The sequence below is a fragment of the Poromitra crassiceps genome (assembly GCF_964638095.1).
Source record: "Poromitra crassiceps genome assembly, chromosome: 18".
In the NCBI taxonomy this organism is placed as follows: Eukaryota; Metazoa; Chordata; class Actinopteri; order Beryciformes; family Melamphaidae; genus Poromitra; species Poromitra crassiceps.
Window position 1 is genome coordinate 1129800 of NC_139636.1, and position 17273 is coordinate 1147072.

Genomic DNA, 17273 nt, shown 5'->3' on the forward strand with positions numbered 1-17273 from the left:
TCACTCCCAGTATAAAGGCCCGTTAGCCAGCTTAGCTCTCTTGGCGTAGTGGTTAGCCAGTTTAGCTCTCTTGGCGTAGTGGTTAGCCAGCTTAGCTCTCTTGGCGTAGTGGTTAGCCAGCTTAGCTCTCTTGGCGTAGTGGTTAGCCAGCTTAGCTCTCTTGGTGTAGTGGTTAGCCAGCTTAGCTCTCTTGGCGAAGTGGTTAGCCAGCTTAGCTCTCTTGGCGTAGTGGTTAGCCAGCTTAGCTCTCTTGGCGAAGTGGTTAGCCAGCTTAGCTCTCTTGGCGTAGTGGTTAGCCATCTTAGCTCTCTTGGCCTAGTGGTTAGCGCCAGCTTAGCTCTCTTAGCGTAGCGGTTAGCCATCTTAGCTCTCTTGCCGTACAGTAGTGCTTAGCCAGCTTAACTCTCTTGGCATAGTGGTTAGCCAGCTTAGCTCTCTTGGCGTAGTGGTTAGCCAGCTTAGCTCTCTTGGCGTAGTGGTTAGCCAGCTTAGCTCTCTTAGCGTAGTGGTTAGCCAGCTTAGCTCTCTTGGTGTAGTGGTTAGCCAGCTTAGCTCTCTTGGCGTAGTGGTTAGCCAGCTTGGCTCTCTTGGCGTAGTGGTTAGCCAGCTTAGCTCTCTTGGTGTAGTGGTTAGCCAGCTTAGCTCTCTTGGCATAGTGGTTAGCCAGCTTGGCTCTCTTGGCGTAGTGGTTAGCCAGCTTAGCTCTCTTGGCGTAGTGGTTAGCCAGCTTAGCTCTCTTGGCGTAGTGGTTAGCCAGCTTAGCTCTCTTGGCATAGTGGTTAGCCAGCTTGGCTCTCTTGGCGTAGGTTAGCACGTGCACTTTGGAAGCGGGAGGTCAGTGGATTGAATCGCACCTCACCCCTGGGCAGGCCCGTACATGAGTTGCTGCCAGTGTTGTCAACACAACGCAGGTTACACATACGTCTTAAAGGGCAAATCCACAGAAAAACAATGCTGATTTATTTTGCACATGATCTCACACATATACATGTATTGAGAGTTGATTTGAGTTCAGATGTGGACCACTGATGTCATTTGTGCATGAATGACATCACTGGTTCACAACTTAACACAAATCAACTTGCAATAACTGTCCAACTAAATTAATGCCTTCAAAATCGTTTACAGTTTTTGGATATGTGTGAGATATCATGTACAAAATAAATCAGCATAGTTTTTCGGCGGATTGTCCCTTTAAGATAACTTATAACTTTAATAGTTGCCCATAATTGGTTTTACTTTCACGGCAGCCATCATTTTGTTAGAGTAGGTGTTAAAGGAACACTCCGCCCATTTTCAACCAGCTTTGTATCATTTAGAACATCAGTAGTATATCAGAAAACTGTAAACTGTTTTGAAGTCTGTCATTTAATTTGACAGTTATTGAGTGTTAAAGTGTGGACCAGTGACATCACTGGTCCACGCTAACTCAAACTAATAACTCATTAACTCAAATCAACTCTCAATAACTGTCAAACTATTCATCATTCATGTAGTTTGACAGTGTTCCTTTAAGGTTTTCAAATGATGAAAACGCATTAGGAAATAACAGGATAACGCATAACACCCGTAAAGCTTGTGTTTCAAGTAATACAAGTTTTTTTGTGTGTGTCTGGGGTCTACTGTAGGTCTTAACCACATTCATTTTCTGGGCATAAACGTAAAGTGATTTTGCAGCCAAACAAAACATTTCTATCTTATCTCCATCTCTGACTGTGACAGAGCTAATCAATAGAAGTGATAAGAGTGGCATGACCCTGCGAGAACTCCCCACCCAGCACCTGACTCCGCATCCCAGCTGCTGATCCAACAGTTCAGCTATTCACACACACTGCAGCAAGTCAGCCAGCCGATACTTTTATTACCTCATTCAGCAGCAACCAAACGGTAGCGCTTGAGCTTGTGGAGGAGGTTAAAGGCAGAAATATTCATACTCTTTTAGCCGACGAGTGAAACAGTAGAATACGCTGAAATTCCTGAATTGTCAACATTGTGTGAGTGCAAAGCTCAGAGACTGTAAATGTAATCAATATGTGTGTGTCCCTATGTACAGTAGGAGAGAGCGGTGGTAGGTGAAGATGTAAGAGTAAAGCTACAAAAGGCAAAACGGTATGGAAACATCAGAGTTCTCAGACTTGTTATTTGTTGGTTCTTGGTTGTTTTCTAGTAGGGATTTCTCAATAATCACAACAAACTACAGCCACAGATTTCCCTTGTAATGTAAATTCCTGCTTATCTAAAAGGCCGTTAATCTTGCTGTTAGCAGTGTGTGTAGATAATAGACAAGAGCAACTCTTTGGTTTCCTCTGAAACAGCAGTGTGGAGCTTCAGGTTCCTGTGGGGTAAAAACCACATCACTGCAGTTTGGCTGTTTTTCTTTCTTGAAATCAAAGTAACTTTTTTATTGTTTTGTTTCATCACCCTTGTGCATGCAAAACCTTTTCAAACCCCCATTGTATTTGGAAAATGCATAGCTTTAATGAGAAAGTAAGCTTTCTGTTCTTCATTCTTGAATGTACTTTTACACAGATGTGGTTTTTACCCGACTGCAGCATCATTTAGGGGCTCTTCAAGAAGGATCTGGTGGTTTGACCACGCTCTCCTTGCTGACCACCTCGACTATTATGCCAGCAATTTAATTTCCTCACTAAAACCACCGCAGGCTGATGGTGGCAAAATGGGGGGGGGGGGGATCCAGGGATTTAACCGGACAGACCACAAGGCAACATGTCTCTTTGTTACCTTTCCAGACACACTTTTTAAAATTCCACCAAAGCAAAGTTAGAAGTTAAACGAACCTGGGTGTCTCTCTCTGATTTCATTTGTATTTGTGTGTCTTAAACCTCCCTGTCACAGGGGGGGAAAAGGAGCAAGTTTATGAGTCAGACTGAGCCAGTGAAAAATGACACTAGGAAGGTCATTCTTCCAACAGGATGGACTGTCTGCACTAAAGGCTTTTCCTGAAGGGAGCTGCCAGCCACTGTAGGAAGAGGGCGGTTGTCTTCCTTCCCAAAGATAAACAGGCAGTAACATTTGGATAAGGATGTGTTGCTGGTGCCAGACAAGGCCATTGGCTAACTCCCCCCGCTGAGATGTGGGAGCACTTGAAGGCCGTGACCCTGGGTACCGCACTGATGATACTGCATAAAGTGCACGTTGTTGGGAAATTAAGTTTGGTGGATAAACAGTCAAACAGGATGTTGGCAAAGTGGATCTCTCTCACACAAATATCTATCCTAATAGTCGGAAATCTCCGGCAGGGTTGTTACTGGTCTGTCTGAAATGTCAAATGTTCAAAGTACAGTCGCCAAACTGTATATATCTCTTACAACTTATATTTGCTTTTCCCCCTTTTCCACTCCCCCAACACCAGCTTGTACAATTGCGTCTTCCCAGCATGCAGCAGTGCTCGCACCGAATAAACTTTACTCAGAGGGCTCTCCTCTCATGGAGTGTTTGGGGGGGACAAAAGAGAGCGAGAGTGTGTGTGTGTGTGTGTGTGTGTGTGTGTGTGTGTGTGTGTGTGTGTGTGTGTGTGTGTGTGTGTGTGTGTGTGAGCGTGTGTGTGTGAGAGCGTGTGTGTGTGAGAGCGCGTGAGCGCGTGCATGTGAGAGAACGTGTGTGCGTGCTGGGGGGCAGGGTGTTAAAAGAGATGGGGGAGAAGACACAGCGACGCATGGGAAGATGGAAGTCTCTCACCGAAGTGCCATTTTCAACCGTGGTCTTGCGGGGGAAAACCAGACGGGATGTATAGGGCCTCTGAGAATTATACCCTCAGCAAAACTAAAATGCCTCCTTTCCTCTTTCTAACTGTAGCTTTCCAACAAAACATTGCTTATCTACTCCCACGAGTCTGCTTTTTGTTTGAGGCGGGAAGAGGTTCCCTACTCACGGGCTGAAATGGGGTCAGACCTCCTCTTTTAGGCCTGTGTGGCAGACAGACACAGCGGTGCGTGAACCGCCAATTTCACACTTGGGGCCCCTGAGCCTTGATTTTTCTAAGTTGACAATTATCCAAATGATAAGTGTTCATTTGGGGGAAAGCTGTGCCGTTGAAAAGCTTTGGTTCACTCACTTCCTAACATAATTCATCAAAGTGTCAAAAACATATAGGGGTGTAATTGAAGTGGTCATTTCTAAATTGCTATACTGTATATACAGTAGCCTATGTTGAGAAAAATGTACCGTAATTGCTATTGTTCAATATCTCCAACATAAAGACTCTGTAAAGCTGTTATTTAGTCAACCAAGGATTTTAAGCTGCTTATCTTTTTAGACGGCACCACAATTTAATTTCAATTAGGCTATTTTCTAAGCTACGGTGTCAAAGACTTTTCACACAGTGGATAATATCCCCTTTGAGAACATAACTCTTAAGATTATAGCTGTTTCATTCTATTGTTTTTGAAAACCACAGCTCGCCTCTTAATGCTTCTCTTTCAGCACTAACTGATACGGTGTCCCTCCCTCGTGCCCCAAAGAGCTGCCAGGCTGTCAGGTTGAGGGTGGGCAGCAGTGATGCTGCTGGAAGCATCCAGCATCTGTTTTGTGTGTGCGGCGCGCGTGTACTGTGTTGTGTAGCGATGGCTTACTCAGCTGTTCCAGACTGATGCATCCAACCTACAGTAGGTAGATAGGTTCTTTCCCTGCCTTACTCAGCACCACAGTGAGAGGAAATTAATGAACCTCTGCTGCTACCAAATGTCAAATGGGGGGGGGTGGGGGGGGACACATTTGATTTTAGCTGAATATCCGGCCGAAACATGGATAATATTAAGGATTTACGCTTTTTTCCGTCATGAACAGTATCCAAATAAGAACAGTTCTATGGCTATAACTAGGGGTGTCGAAATTAATCGTTTAATTGATGCATCGCGATGCGGACGCGTCGCGATGCATCGAATCGGATCGTTGACAGATAATTGCTGAATCGTTTATGTTTAAATGTATGTTGACATTCGGATTTTAAAGCACATTCTAAGTAAAAAAAGGGAGTTGATATTTATCCGACTGTTTGTATTACCTATTAACACATTCACTGCCAGCCGTTTTTCAATACTGTAGTTAGCTTCTGCCAAGGTTTTTTTTTGAGGATTCTGGCTCATCTTTCAAGAGCCGAGGATTCGTTTCTGTTAGGATTTTGTGAACACACAATATCTCAAAAGAACTAATAGAATGTGTGCTTTCTCTGTCTAAAAGAGTTAGTTTGTAGAGTTAGTAGTTATGTAAGCATTAGCAGTTGAATACAGCATGGTTTCAGCGTCTGAAAATTTATTCTGAGATAAACGGCTTTTTGTGAAATTCGATAGAACAGTCACTTTAACCATTCATTTTTGGCATCAGTAAGACGTCAGACATCTAAACAATAGTTTTGAACAGTAATTTCCTCCATAACAGCAGGAAACACCCCTCTCCTTCAAACTCCTCCCTCCGTGTGTGTTCTTCTTGGCTGCAGCGGGCGTGTCACAAGCTTGTTGCTGCTGCTGCTGTAACCTCGCGTCACCAGGCTCACTGCTTTGCTGCTGCTCCTGTCTGCTGGCGGCCGCTCGGCAAGTCTGGATATGGGCTCGCTCGTTTCTTGCGGTTTCGGTTGAGAGCTTTGATGAAGCTTTTGCGATTCTGGTCTTATTTATGCTGCGTGTTTCAAAGTGTCTTGCACCCATAATCTATTATGCAAATTTGCAATCCCCCCCCGCCAGCTCCCAAACGCGAAAGCGAAAGCGTTTTCGCCAATCCATTTTCATGAGAATGGCTTCCTCACACTGCTTTTTGCTTGCCTTCCTCTAGTTTGGAGAGCACTGTCGCCACTTAGTGGGTCGGTGGAATGGGTTCTACACGTTCGGTGGCTCCAATATTTTTATAGGAGACGTGGGGAGCGTTGATCCACGTCCCACCGTCAATTTTTTTTTTTTTTTTTTAAGCCGAGATATCTCGTCATTGGCAGTCAACCGTTGGATTTCGTAAGCCGAGATATCTCGTCAATGGCAGTGAACGTGTTAACTGATGAAAAAGTAGCAATGTGCAGTATTATCCTGCATTCCTTTATAACTGGGGACTGGTAATCTTACGACTTCAAAGGTCATGAGCTGGGCGGTGACATCATCAGAGCTGGTATTTCCCATTCCAAACTCGTAGGAGCCTCAGCAGCCCCAACCTCACAAATCCAAGATGGCTGCTCCGCGCAACAACAGTAGTTATAATCGTATAAATGCTATTTAGCACTTCTGTCTTGTTTGTGTCTCATTAAATCAGCTGTACACACAGCACTGCCTAACTTCTATCTGTGTGGACATGAGGCTGCAGTGTTTGTATGCGCAAAATGCCGCGAAATGCCATGTTGTCAATTGTTATTGCTAACAATGGCTAGCCTGGCTAGCAACTGGATCTGACCAATGAACAGTGAACTTCCCAGCTCAAGTTTTCTGCAAATGGAACGCTAACAAAACGGATGTGATGTCATTTAGCCTCCACATCCCAGTTATTTTGCGATAAAGGAACGCACCATTATAGAAAATTGAGGATGTGATACTTGGAGCTGCGATACTCTGAGCTGTATCGAGATGCATCGTGAAATCGAATCGTTGACGGATGAATCGTAATCGAATCGTGAGGCCAGTGAAGATTCACAGCCCTAGCTATAACCTGCACCAGCAAGAGAAATGGACCAAACATAAACAACAAAAATGTCTTCCAACTCACCAGTGCTATGATATCTATCAATATCAATACAATATCTATCTATAATATCTGATGATAAAGATGTCTGTCGCCGGTCCTCTTCCTGTCCTGATGGATGGGCCTAGACTGGATGTACAGTATCAGATGTTTGTTCCTTTGCTCTCAGGATGGGAGTGGACAGGAAATGCTGAGCTGTCATCCATCTATGAATGTGAAATGAGGAGTGCAAAGCCCATTTGCAAATAATGCTCTTTTTTTTATCACACTTATGTACCAGGTGGGGAGGAGTTTGCTGCCACACTGCAGCGCACAAGTACCACAGTTTTGTAGGCTTTATCCAGAAATCTGGATTTCGCCATTTGGTTTGTTAGTGGAAAAGTCTATGGGGTTTTAGAATGGGGATTTCACTTAAATGCATAAAATAAGGTCTGTGGTTAACAAAAGTTTATGGGAAAGCGAATTTGGCTTCAGCATGATACTCTTCACAAACATGAATAACTGATGCCTTTTGAAGCGTTTTCAAAAAATCGCGTAAAAAAACGCATTTAAAGGGGTTCAAGATTCAAGATTTTTTTTATTGTCATTCCATGGTACAAGTATCACGTGTGAAATTATTGTGCTGTGGACTCCGTTTACAACATAGTACAAGTATAACAGGGCATATGAGTGCAAAAACAACAAGAGACACAACAAGCAATAAGGCAGTATAGTGATAAGACAAGTCAGAGACAGTGGCATATTCACTGCACATAGGTGCGCATGTCGTGTGCATACTTTAGACGTGATTCAACATTTTAAATTCGGCGTATTTGACATACGGGTGCAAATAGCATATTCCTTATTAAACATACAATTAAACTCTGCGTTTTAAATTTGGCGTATTTGACATACAGGTGCAAATAGCATATTCCTTATTAAACATACAATTAAACATTAGACATACGTAATGGTAGCAGCTACAGTACGGCTACTACACTATTTGTGTATGTTAAGGAGTCTCGTGGCCTGCGGGAAGAAACTGTTCCTCAAGCGATTTGTGCGTGCTTTCGGAACCCTGAATCTTCTCCCTGAGGGTAGCAGGGAGAACAGGCTGTTGTGGGGATGGTTTGTGTCTTTGATGATCTTCAGGGACCTCCTGAGGCACCGCTGTTTATACAGTTCATACAGATCTGGCAACTCACATCCTGTTACGTGCTGGGCCGCGCGTCTCACTCTCCGTAGCGCCCTGCGGTCCATGGTGGTACAGTTCCCGTACCAGGTGGTGAAGCCGCCAGTCAGCAGGCTTTCAATGGTGCCTCTGTAGAAGTCCCTGAGGATTTCTTTCCTTAGCCCAAATTTCTTCAGGCGCTTGAGTCCGTGTATTCGGTGTTGGGCCTTTTTGACAACAGTGGCGGTGTGGCCGGCCCAAGTCAGGTCCTGGTGGATATTGACTCCCAGGTACTTGAAGCTGTCCACCCTTTCCACCACTGTGCCGTTGATGCTGATTGGGGGGTGTGCGCCCCCCCCCCCCTCCTGTAGTCTACAATGATCTCCTTGGTCTTGGAGACGTTCAGAGAGAGGTGGTTGTCCTGGTCCTGGGTCATGGTGGCGCAGTGGTAAGTGCTGTCACCTCACGGCTAGAAGGTCCTGGGTTCAATTCACTCACACCTGGGACGCTGTGAGCGCTGAAGGAGTGCGTGCCCGTCCGCATGTCCTCAAGTGCCCACCGCCCAGGTGGGGTCGTCAAAAGGGCCTTTCTGTGTGGAGTTTGCATGTTCTCCCCGTGCCCCCTGGGGGTTTCCTTCATATAGGAACCCCACACCAAAACATGCAATATCCTGGTTGCTGATGTGGTGCCTCCTCTGGTTGTTAGGTGTGCCTGTTCGGAGGGAGGGGAACTCGTTGGAATAGCGTGATCCTCCCACGTGCTATGTCCTACCGGTGAAGCTTCCCCTGTCAGGTGAAAAGAAGCGGCTGGCTACTGCCCATGTCTTGGAGGAAGCATGGAGCCAGTTTCGGCTCTCCCCAGATCGGCAGAGGGTGGAGCAGCAACCAGGATAAATACAAATGAGCACTAATGGGGGATAAAAATGGGATAAAAAATTCGGGGGGGGGGGGGGACGCTTTTACGTTCCAAAAGTCATAAAAGTCATTCACGTTTGTGAAGATTATCATGCTGAACCCAAATTCGCGTTCCCATAAACTTTTGTTAACCACAGACCTTATTTTATACATTTAAGGGAAACCCCCATGTTAAATCCCATAGACTTTCCCTCTCATGAACCCGGAAGTATACTTCCAGACTCAATCCGGCGGCTCTCTATGAGAGTGAGAAAATGAGACAGAGGAAAGTCAAGTTAGTGATTTGACACAGCCGACATGATCTGACTTGTCAAGTAAATCCCATCCATCCAGTTCTCCATGCAACTTGAAGTAAGCACGAAGAATTTGCAACGGCTGCTTCACCCACACAAGTGTATTTGGATCCTTCGATAAACTAGTTCAGAGTAACAGTTTATTCGAGATGAACCCTGGCATATAAGTGTGTTGAAAACATTGCAGATTTTAAGATGAATGACCGAATAAATAGATTGCATTTATATAGCATATATAAATGGGATATATACCTTTCCAGATACTCAAAGCATTTTACATATCGGGAAGGGGGGGGGGGGAGTGCATTTTGCATTTAGTGTATTTTGATCTGTGATTCCAGTCATTCCCAGTTTTTCAATCGTGATACAAAATCTTAAGGAACCAGTTGTGTAGTGTAAACTCCCCAGTCTTTTTTTATAATCTGTTAAGATTTTCAAAGTTGTCTACTAGTGTATCATCATAGGCATAAGAAATTAATGTTACACATAATGGGGTCACTCAGCATATTTTGATACAGTTCATATAATCATCTCCATCTCCGTCGTATTTATCACTGTTTCTAATATTTGCTTGCCCTTGGTTCAGAGCAGCAGTTGGCATTGCAGCACACTCACCATATCATTGTTTCTGTTTGTGCCGGCAGGGGATCTACTGTTTGCTTCAGTAGAGCTAGAGAATTATGCTAGCAGCAAACACAAGCAGCAGTTGATTCTTATTTGATGGGAAAAAGTTGTCAACGAAACTTATATTTTCCTCTTTTGTTTGTTGTTTCTCTGTTCCACTTGGGGGGCTTTGTGTCAGTTTGTTTCACTTGTCTCACCGCAACTGGCTCATGAGCTTGAAGTCAAGAGGAAATATTGTGTTAGAAGTTAAGTGGAGTAGCCAACTACCACTATAACCTGACCGAGTTGGGGTGGTGGTGGTGTACTGTACTTTCACTATTGAAATATTTTTTTATTGTAAATAAAAGAGTGGTGTTTTCTCTTAAACTGATGAAAATATTGGTTCTGTTTTTGTCTCTTGCCTCGAAGGCAGTCTCCTACCTTTTCCTAATAGTAAGCGACTGAGCATAACTGTACTGTAGTAATAATCACAAGGTCTCTCTCCCCTCTCTCTCTCTCTCTCTCTCTCTCTCTCTCTCTCTCTCTCTCTCTCTCTAGGGGACTACTGTGAGGTGAATGTGTGCAGTAACGGGGCAACCTGTGTGACCGGCGCAGGAGCTCCATTCATCTGCATCTGCCCCGACGGCTTCACTGGAGACATCTGCAACGAAACGGAGACCGGTAAGTAAGCCCAAAATGACCCTCAAGAGCTCAGCTGTTTTTGTGTATTCTCTATATGAAAAAAGACCCCCAACTCATCCATTTGTCTCCTTAGATCATTTGCTGTTTTTTAGTCAAAAGCAGTGGGAGAAATGGTATAATTTAATTTCACATTAAGGTGAAACGGGTGGGAGTATTCTGCTTTATTTCTCTGCTGCTCAATTAAATTACTTAAAGGGATAGGCCAACTTTTTGGGAGATTCGCCTATTTGCCATATCGCCTAAGATGCCCATACATAAACAAGATAAACAATGCCTTTGTCATCACTCTCTGGGCAGTATGCTGTGAGGTACAGCCGTTCACTTGGTTACTTTAGTTTATTACTTTTTTCTCCCCAAAGGCTTACATGTTCCTTTTATATGTGCTAAATGTATTTGAATACATTTCATGGCAACAGTGTTTCTGTAATCCAAAGATTCAAATTCTCACTGTCAAACTTGAGTCTTGACTCTCCTCCTCTTCCTCCTCTACCTAAAGGGCCCTGCAACCCCAACCCGTGCAAGAATGACGCCCTCTGCCAAGTGACGGGTAAGACCCGCCGAGGCGACGTCTTCAGCGAATACGTCTGCCAGTGCGAGCCGGGCTTTGACGGAGTCCACTGCCAGAACAGTAAGTCTCCCCTCACTCTGTAGTTTCTATCCCTTTTTTTAATCAATAACCATCTGTGTTTCCTGTAGAATTTTACTGCAGGATACACCAGATCGGCAATATGTCATTTTGTAGGCGGCTGCTGGTGGCACATGTTCCCGCCCCCTTTTAGGGGAGAAACACAAGCCTCACAAGGGCGGCTTTAGCTCAGGAGGTAGAGCGGGTCGGCCAATGACGCAAGGGTTGGCGGTTCGATCCCCGCTCCCTCCCAGCTGCTGTCGTTGTGTCCTTGGGCAAGACACTTAACCCTCCTTGCTGTGGTAGCCTGCCGCCATTGGTGTATGAATGGGTGAATGTAGACTACCTACTGATTGTAAAGCGCTTTGGATAAAGGCGCTATATAAATGCAGACCATTTACCATTTTACCTCTTGCCGTTGACCTCATTGTAAAATAGCACTACCAAAAAAATATATAGAAAAATAACAAAATCAATCTTGTTTATTAACCCCCCTAAAACACCATGACATGACAATTTATTACAACTGGGCCGGGCACACAATGCGCAAGCTACATCGGAAATATGACTTTGACCCATCTAAAATCATGTGACTCGTGACCTGTCTCTGACCTAGTTCCGGTGTCCACCTGTTGCTAATTTAGTCTTCCGATATTAAATGCTGTTGTAGTGGAGCCCAGCCTCGTTGTAGGCTACTTGGCTCAGGGCTGTAATGTAAATATGTGACATGAGTCACATGATTTTAGATGGGTCAAAGTAATATTTCCGGTATACAGTATCTTGCCCATTCTATGGCCAGACGAGTTGTAATATATTGTCATGTCATGGTGTTTTGGGGTCATTAATAAACGAGATTGATTCTGTTATTTTTCTATAATTTTTTGGGGGTAGTGCTATCTTACATTGAAGTCAACGGGGAGAGGCTTGTGTTTCCCCCGGTTTTCCCCCTAAAAGGGGGCGGGGCTTAATTGCCAATCTGATGTATGGGTATGGGAGTGATAGTTTGGCTCTGATACCCTCCTCCTTGGCCCATTTCAGGATCACTTCCAGTTGGTGTGGCAGTTAAAGAAAGTAGTTATTTAACTTAATGCACTAAATGCAGTCAACTTTCCAAATCTAATTTTGATCTCTGGATCTATGGACAATTGTTCTGTAATTGCACTTGTCTTATTTTCGTTTTGGTTGGCCTGGTCAATGAGGCCAGATGACAAATCTTCATTGTATTTACATTCTTCTAGCTCTGGCAGGCCATTTTCCAGCTGTGATGCACAGCATAATGAACTAATGCAGACGATGACTATGAATCAGTACTGAAAGTAACCTTGTCCCAGCAGAGAAAAAAAGGTCCAAAAGATACCACCATGGTATAGCAATGCAAACAGCTGTGGAGCTGCACAATTACATTTGAAATTTCAATGCTGAGATTATTTTGCCAGGAATTGTGATCACGATTATCATCTTATGGAAACATTGTGTTCAGCCACTGTACTGTACCAATTTAAATGCTTCCATATTGCTGATATGGAAGATAAAAAAAAGAATAAGGGTGCAAGAAATAAAAGCGCACCAACAGAAAATATTTTTTGCATCTTTTCTCTCACTGTGTAAATTAATTTGGGCTTTTTATCCTTTTTAAAAATGATTATTATGAAACCTCCAATGAATTAAACTAAAATTGCGATATTCAATCCTACACGATTATTCATGCACCACCCAAGACAGCTGTCGTGCTTATGGGAGCGTCACTCACAAACTAGTCTCACGTAGTCAGACCCACCGTCGACGTCATCAACGTAGATATCATCTATGTTGCTGACACTGCAAGACTACTCACAAACCACCAGGTTGCTTCAATGGAGGTCGCTAGGAAGGAACATTTGCTCCGCTCCTCCAAAACCCCTCCAGCCAGACACATGGCTACTGTTTGCTGTTTGCAAAGTCAGAGTTGCCAAGTGGGACACAAAGAGCTAATTTAGCAGGAATCAAAGGGGACTGTTGTGAAATGCTGAAGTGTATTTTGTGTTTGATCATGTGTGCCTTCTTATCCTAGGTGTCAAAGGGGCAGACTTAAATGGGGAAAAAGGTAACAATGGAAACTGCCTACTGACTGTGTGGGTGCATGTGTGCTGTGGTCTCTTTCTCTTCTTGGATCCAGGTGCTCTCTGTTCTCTTGGCTGCATGCGTGGGCAGAGAAGTACAACACACACTCACTCACACTCACACACACACACACACACACACGCGAGCACACGCTGCACAGGGAAGTGCTGAGGTCGGCACTATCCCGTCTTGTTTCTGAGTCGAGGCCAGCAGCAACACTTTGGGTTCTTTATCGGTTCTGCTCGGTTCTGCTCTGATATGAAGACGTCGGCTCGCACCAAAGACCTGCTGAGAAATGCATTCCCACCTTAACACTCAGTGAAAGTCCACGCCAAGCCAGTTAAGCCATTACGGCTATTTTCATCTCAAATGCCCCAGCCCATATTTACGCTCGAAACGTTCTCATTTGACTCACAAAATTCACAGCCAAGTTTTTGTTTTTTTAGGTCCCCCCCCCCCCCCCACCCCCCCGAGAGCCCGCAAATCATAGCTCATCATAATCCCTATATATACATGCACAAGGCCATTGGCAGGCGCTGCTAGCTTAGCTGCCAGAGTGAAAGAGCGGTGTGCAGAGCTAGCTTTTACGCTAATTAGGTAATGCCCCGGGAGGGATGAGGAGGAGAATTAGTTTGACCGTGTTGGTTTATGGGGACCCCTCTAAGTGCTGCTGGGCCATGGAGGTTCCCCCTCATTTACAGCTGCTGATGACTGTGCTGTGACAACTGACTGCTCTCTAATGTATGTATGTGTGTGTGGGCATGTGTGTGTTTGTGGGTGTGTGTGTGTGTGTGTGTGTGTGTGTGTGTGTGTGTGTGTGTGTGTGTGTGTGTGTGTGTTTGTGGGCGTGTTTGTGTGTGTGTGTGTGTGTGTGTGTGGGGGGGCAAGGACCAAGGTTGATGGCAGCCAGCTCCTGTGGTTGCTGTGTGTGTGCTGTGCAACAGAGAAGGAGACTGGCTGAAGAAAGCCGATGTCTGTGGTGAAAATCGGGAGGCGTAGCGTAGTGGAACGCTACAGAAGCATCCTCCTCGCACATGAACTCATTTACTCCGTTCACACAGATGGAAATTCCACGAGACATCTTAATGCATACAACCTCTACCTCGGGCTCAGAAATAAACAGGCAGCTCGGGGGAAAGAATTTCCTCGGGAGCGTTAATAAATTAGCCCTTTTTTTTGCATTTCACCTTTCATGTTTAAAGTTGTCAAATATTAATGCGTGAATGCAACTTCTGTCTCCCTTTGGCCGCCGTAAAGTTTGTGCGAGCCAAGCACCGGCAATTTGTTCCAGTGCATTCTGGGCAATCTTTTTGGGGTTGGTTTTTGAGAAATGTCGGCAGGGAGACAAAATGTCGACCCTAACCATGTCACTGCATTAACACAAAACAGTCAATATGGTAAAAAAGAGCGGTGAAAGACCGGTTTGGGGCAGAGACGGGAAAATGGCACCACCCGCTTCTGTAAGGCCAGTTTCCAGCAGTGGGAAAGAAGTTAAAACAAATCTTAGTGGCACAAACTGAGTGTTCATATGCAGTTTACATGCACACATAAACTCATGACTGGATTGGATGCAACATTTTGGGACTGTACAGCCCACGTGGACATGCTCTATATACTGACAGTTTGTGCATAGACACACACACACACACACACACACACACACACACACAGAAAGTGGCGGTCCACGCGGAGCGCCCGCAACGTCAGTGCCACCACTGTTGCCGGGCGGAAAAGTGAAGGTGGAGGAGGCGTAACGGGGAATTAAATCTGCCCTCCTGACAAATGTCACAGTCACTACTCAGGTCTGACTGCAGCACCTCTCACTGCCCTGTCAAATTGGCCTGAAAGACTCAATGGGTTTCAGCGAACCATGATGAGGGGGGGGAGAGACACTCAAGTAGGACACAGAGAGAGAGAGAGGGGGGGGGAGGAGAGAGAGGGAGGGAGGGAGAGAGGGGGGGGGAGAGGCAGATAGAGGGAGGGGAGAGAGGCAGATAAGAGGGAGGGAGAGAGAGAGAGGGTGGTGGAGGGAGGGAGAGAGAGAGGCACATAGAGGGAGGGAGAGAGAGAGAGGGGAGAGAGGCACATAGAGGGAGAGAGGCAGATAGAGAGAGGGAGAGAGAGAGAGAGAGAGAGAGAGAGAGAGAGGGTGGTGGAGGGAGAGAGAGAGGGGAGAGAGGCACATAGAGGGAGAGAGGCAGATAGAGAGAGGGAGAGAGAGAGAGAGAGAGAGAGAGAGGGTGGTGGAGGGAGAGAGGAGAGAGGCACATAGAGGGAGAGAGGCAGATAGAGAGAGGGAGAGAGAGAGAGAGAGAGAGAGAGAGAGAGAGGGTGGTGGAGGGAGAGAGAGAGGAGAGAGAGGCACATAGAGGGAGGGAGAGAGAGAGAGCCATGTCCATAGCTGTCGACTTCACTTTGGGCCAAAGCAGATGGCTGCAAATAGAGTGAGAGAAGGAGGACCATTTGCTTTGCCTCCTTTCTTTTAATTCCCAGATTTTCAAAGCAGATTAAGGCAGCAATCATTTGTTTGTTGGAAATGTAGGAATGTTAGTCAGTGGGAGTGGTATGTAAGTGTGTGTGAGAGTGCATGAGTCGCAGAAGGGTGTGTGTGTGTGTGTGTGTGTGTGTGTGTGTTTGCGTGCGTGCGTGCGTGTGTGCTCAGCACTGCTCGCCTAGTTGTGTTTTTTGGAGAGTTTTCAGCCCCTCCCAGGTTGTGGTGGCGTGGGCAAACTGGGCACCATGCCCCCTAGGGTGGTGTGTGTGTCTGCATGCATGTGTGTGTGTGTGTGTCTGCATGCATGTGTGTGCGCGTGCGTCAGGGATCTGACTCTAAACCAGACGTACATTTGTTTACTACAGTCTGCATTAAACAAACTAGATAGGCCTATTAGAGTCCTTAAAGCTGATTACCTAGAATCAGCAAACACTCCTTCAGTGTTTTGGCCAAAGCAGGAACCTTCACTGGCAAATATCAACATTAAACATGCTTTTTATCTGTGCTTTTTCTTTAGGCTTTATTATGGCCATCTCTTATCGTGGTCATCCTATGTGACTTTTAATATTGTTGTTGTTTTTATATGCTCCCCTTATGCTCTGTAGCACTTTGAGATATGTTGTAAATGAAAAGTGCATTTCAAATAAGTATTATTAGTATTATTATTATTAATACTAATAATATTAATAATAAACAAAAAATCTGAACGATTATGATCCAACAGAACAATGTACTGTAGGATCTTAAGGACACAACACTCTGATGTTGAATATTTCTAGACAATCAATAAGAGGAGATATGTGGTTTACTACTTATATTTTCTTACCTTTGACATGAAGTCATGACAATAATAATAATACAAGATAGCACAATATTCCCCAGTCTGGTGAGTGTGACCATGTCACAACATGTTGCAGCCCCACCGGTGAAAAGCTCCTACTTGTAACATGTTAATCTGATGTCATATTCCCTTGGATCTATTAGGCTGAACACTTTTTGGGGGGGTCTACCAGTTGAGAGACGCTGCTCTAAATGATATGCTCTGTAATTATATTTCATGACAGAAGTTGAATCTAGGAGCGCACCAGAACACGGCGCTCTGGCAGAGATCTGAATCTGAGCTATTCTGGGTGCCGCCGCTCTCTGGTGTATTGCAGCCAGCCGGTCCACAGTTCACATCCACACAGCAAATTACACCTCTGGACACATTTCATTTAGCAGCCTTTGTTTTGTATAATTCCCTTGTGGTTGTATCTGGCGGCCATATTGGCTTCGGGGCACCCCCTTCCTTGGTGGTTGAAGCATGGCTGGGAGAGTGGAGATCAAAAATAAGCTATTTCCTTATTTGACGCTGTCGTTGGCGGGGAAGGAAAGGACAAATGTCAATCCAAACAATCTGCAGGGAATTACGCTCCCATCAAGGGTTATGATTTAGAGTTAATTTCAAGAAATATACCCATAAATGCAACTGAATGATATAGTTCCACTGCTCACCCGGTCGCTGCGCTTTGCCTTTGTAGGGTAGCAGTCAAATCACAGATGGTCTATTTTTAAAACCCCGATTTGAGCAACGTTTAAGCTCAAAACCACACACCGCCATGTACAGAGAGCAAAACGCATTGCATGACACTGCCTCGTCTTCGGAGGCAGCAGTACAAAAGCAGGTTTGAGCCATCACACAGCCAGGCTCTGTCATGATCACATCCACAGCCAGCTG

The 17273-nt window shown here is 45.1% G+C and overlaps 1 protein-coding gene across 1 annotated transcript in view; it reads left to right on the forward strand.

Annotated features, from left to right (window-relative positions):
• mfge8b (milk fat globule EGF and factor V/VIII domain containing b) overlaps positions 1-17273 on the forward strand; it is a 47202-nt gene that overhangs the window by 13806 nt on the left and 16123 nt on the right. Inside the window, exons 2-4 of the mRNA XM_083655084.1 lie at positions 10194-10316; positions 10834-10965; positions 13013-13045. Coding sequence (XP_083511210.1) covers positions 10194-10316; positions 10834-10965; positions 13013-13045 — 288 coding nt within the window. The remainder of the gene's footprint in view (positions 1-10193; positions 10317-10833; positions 10966-13012; positions 13046-17273) is intronic.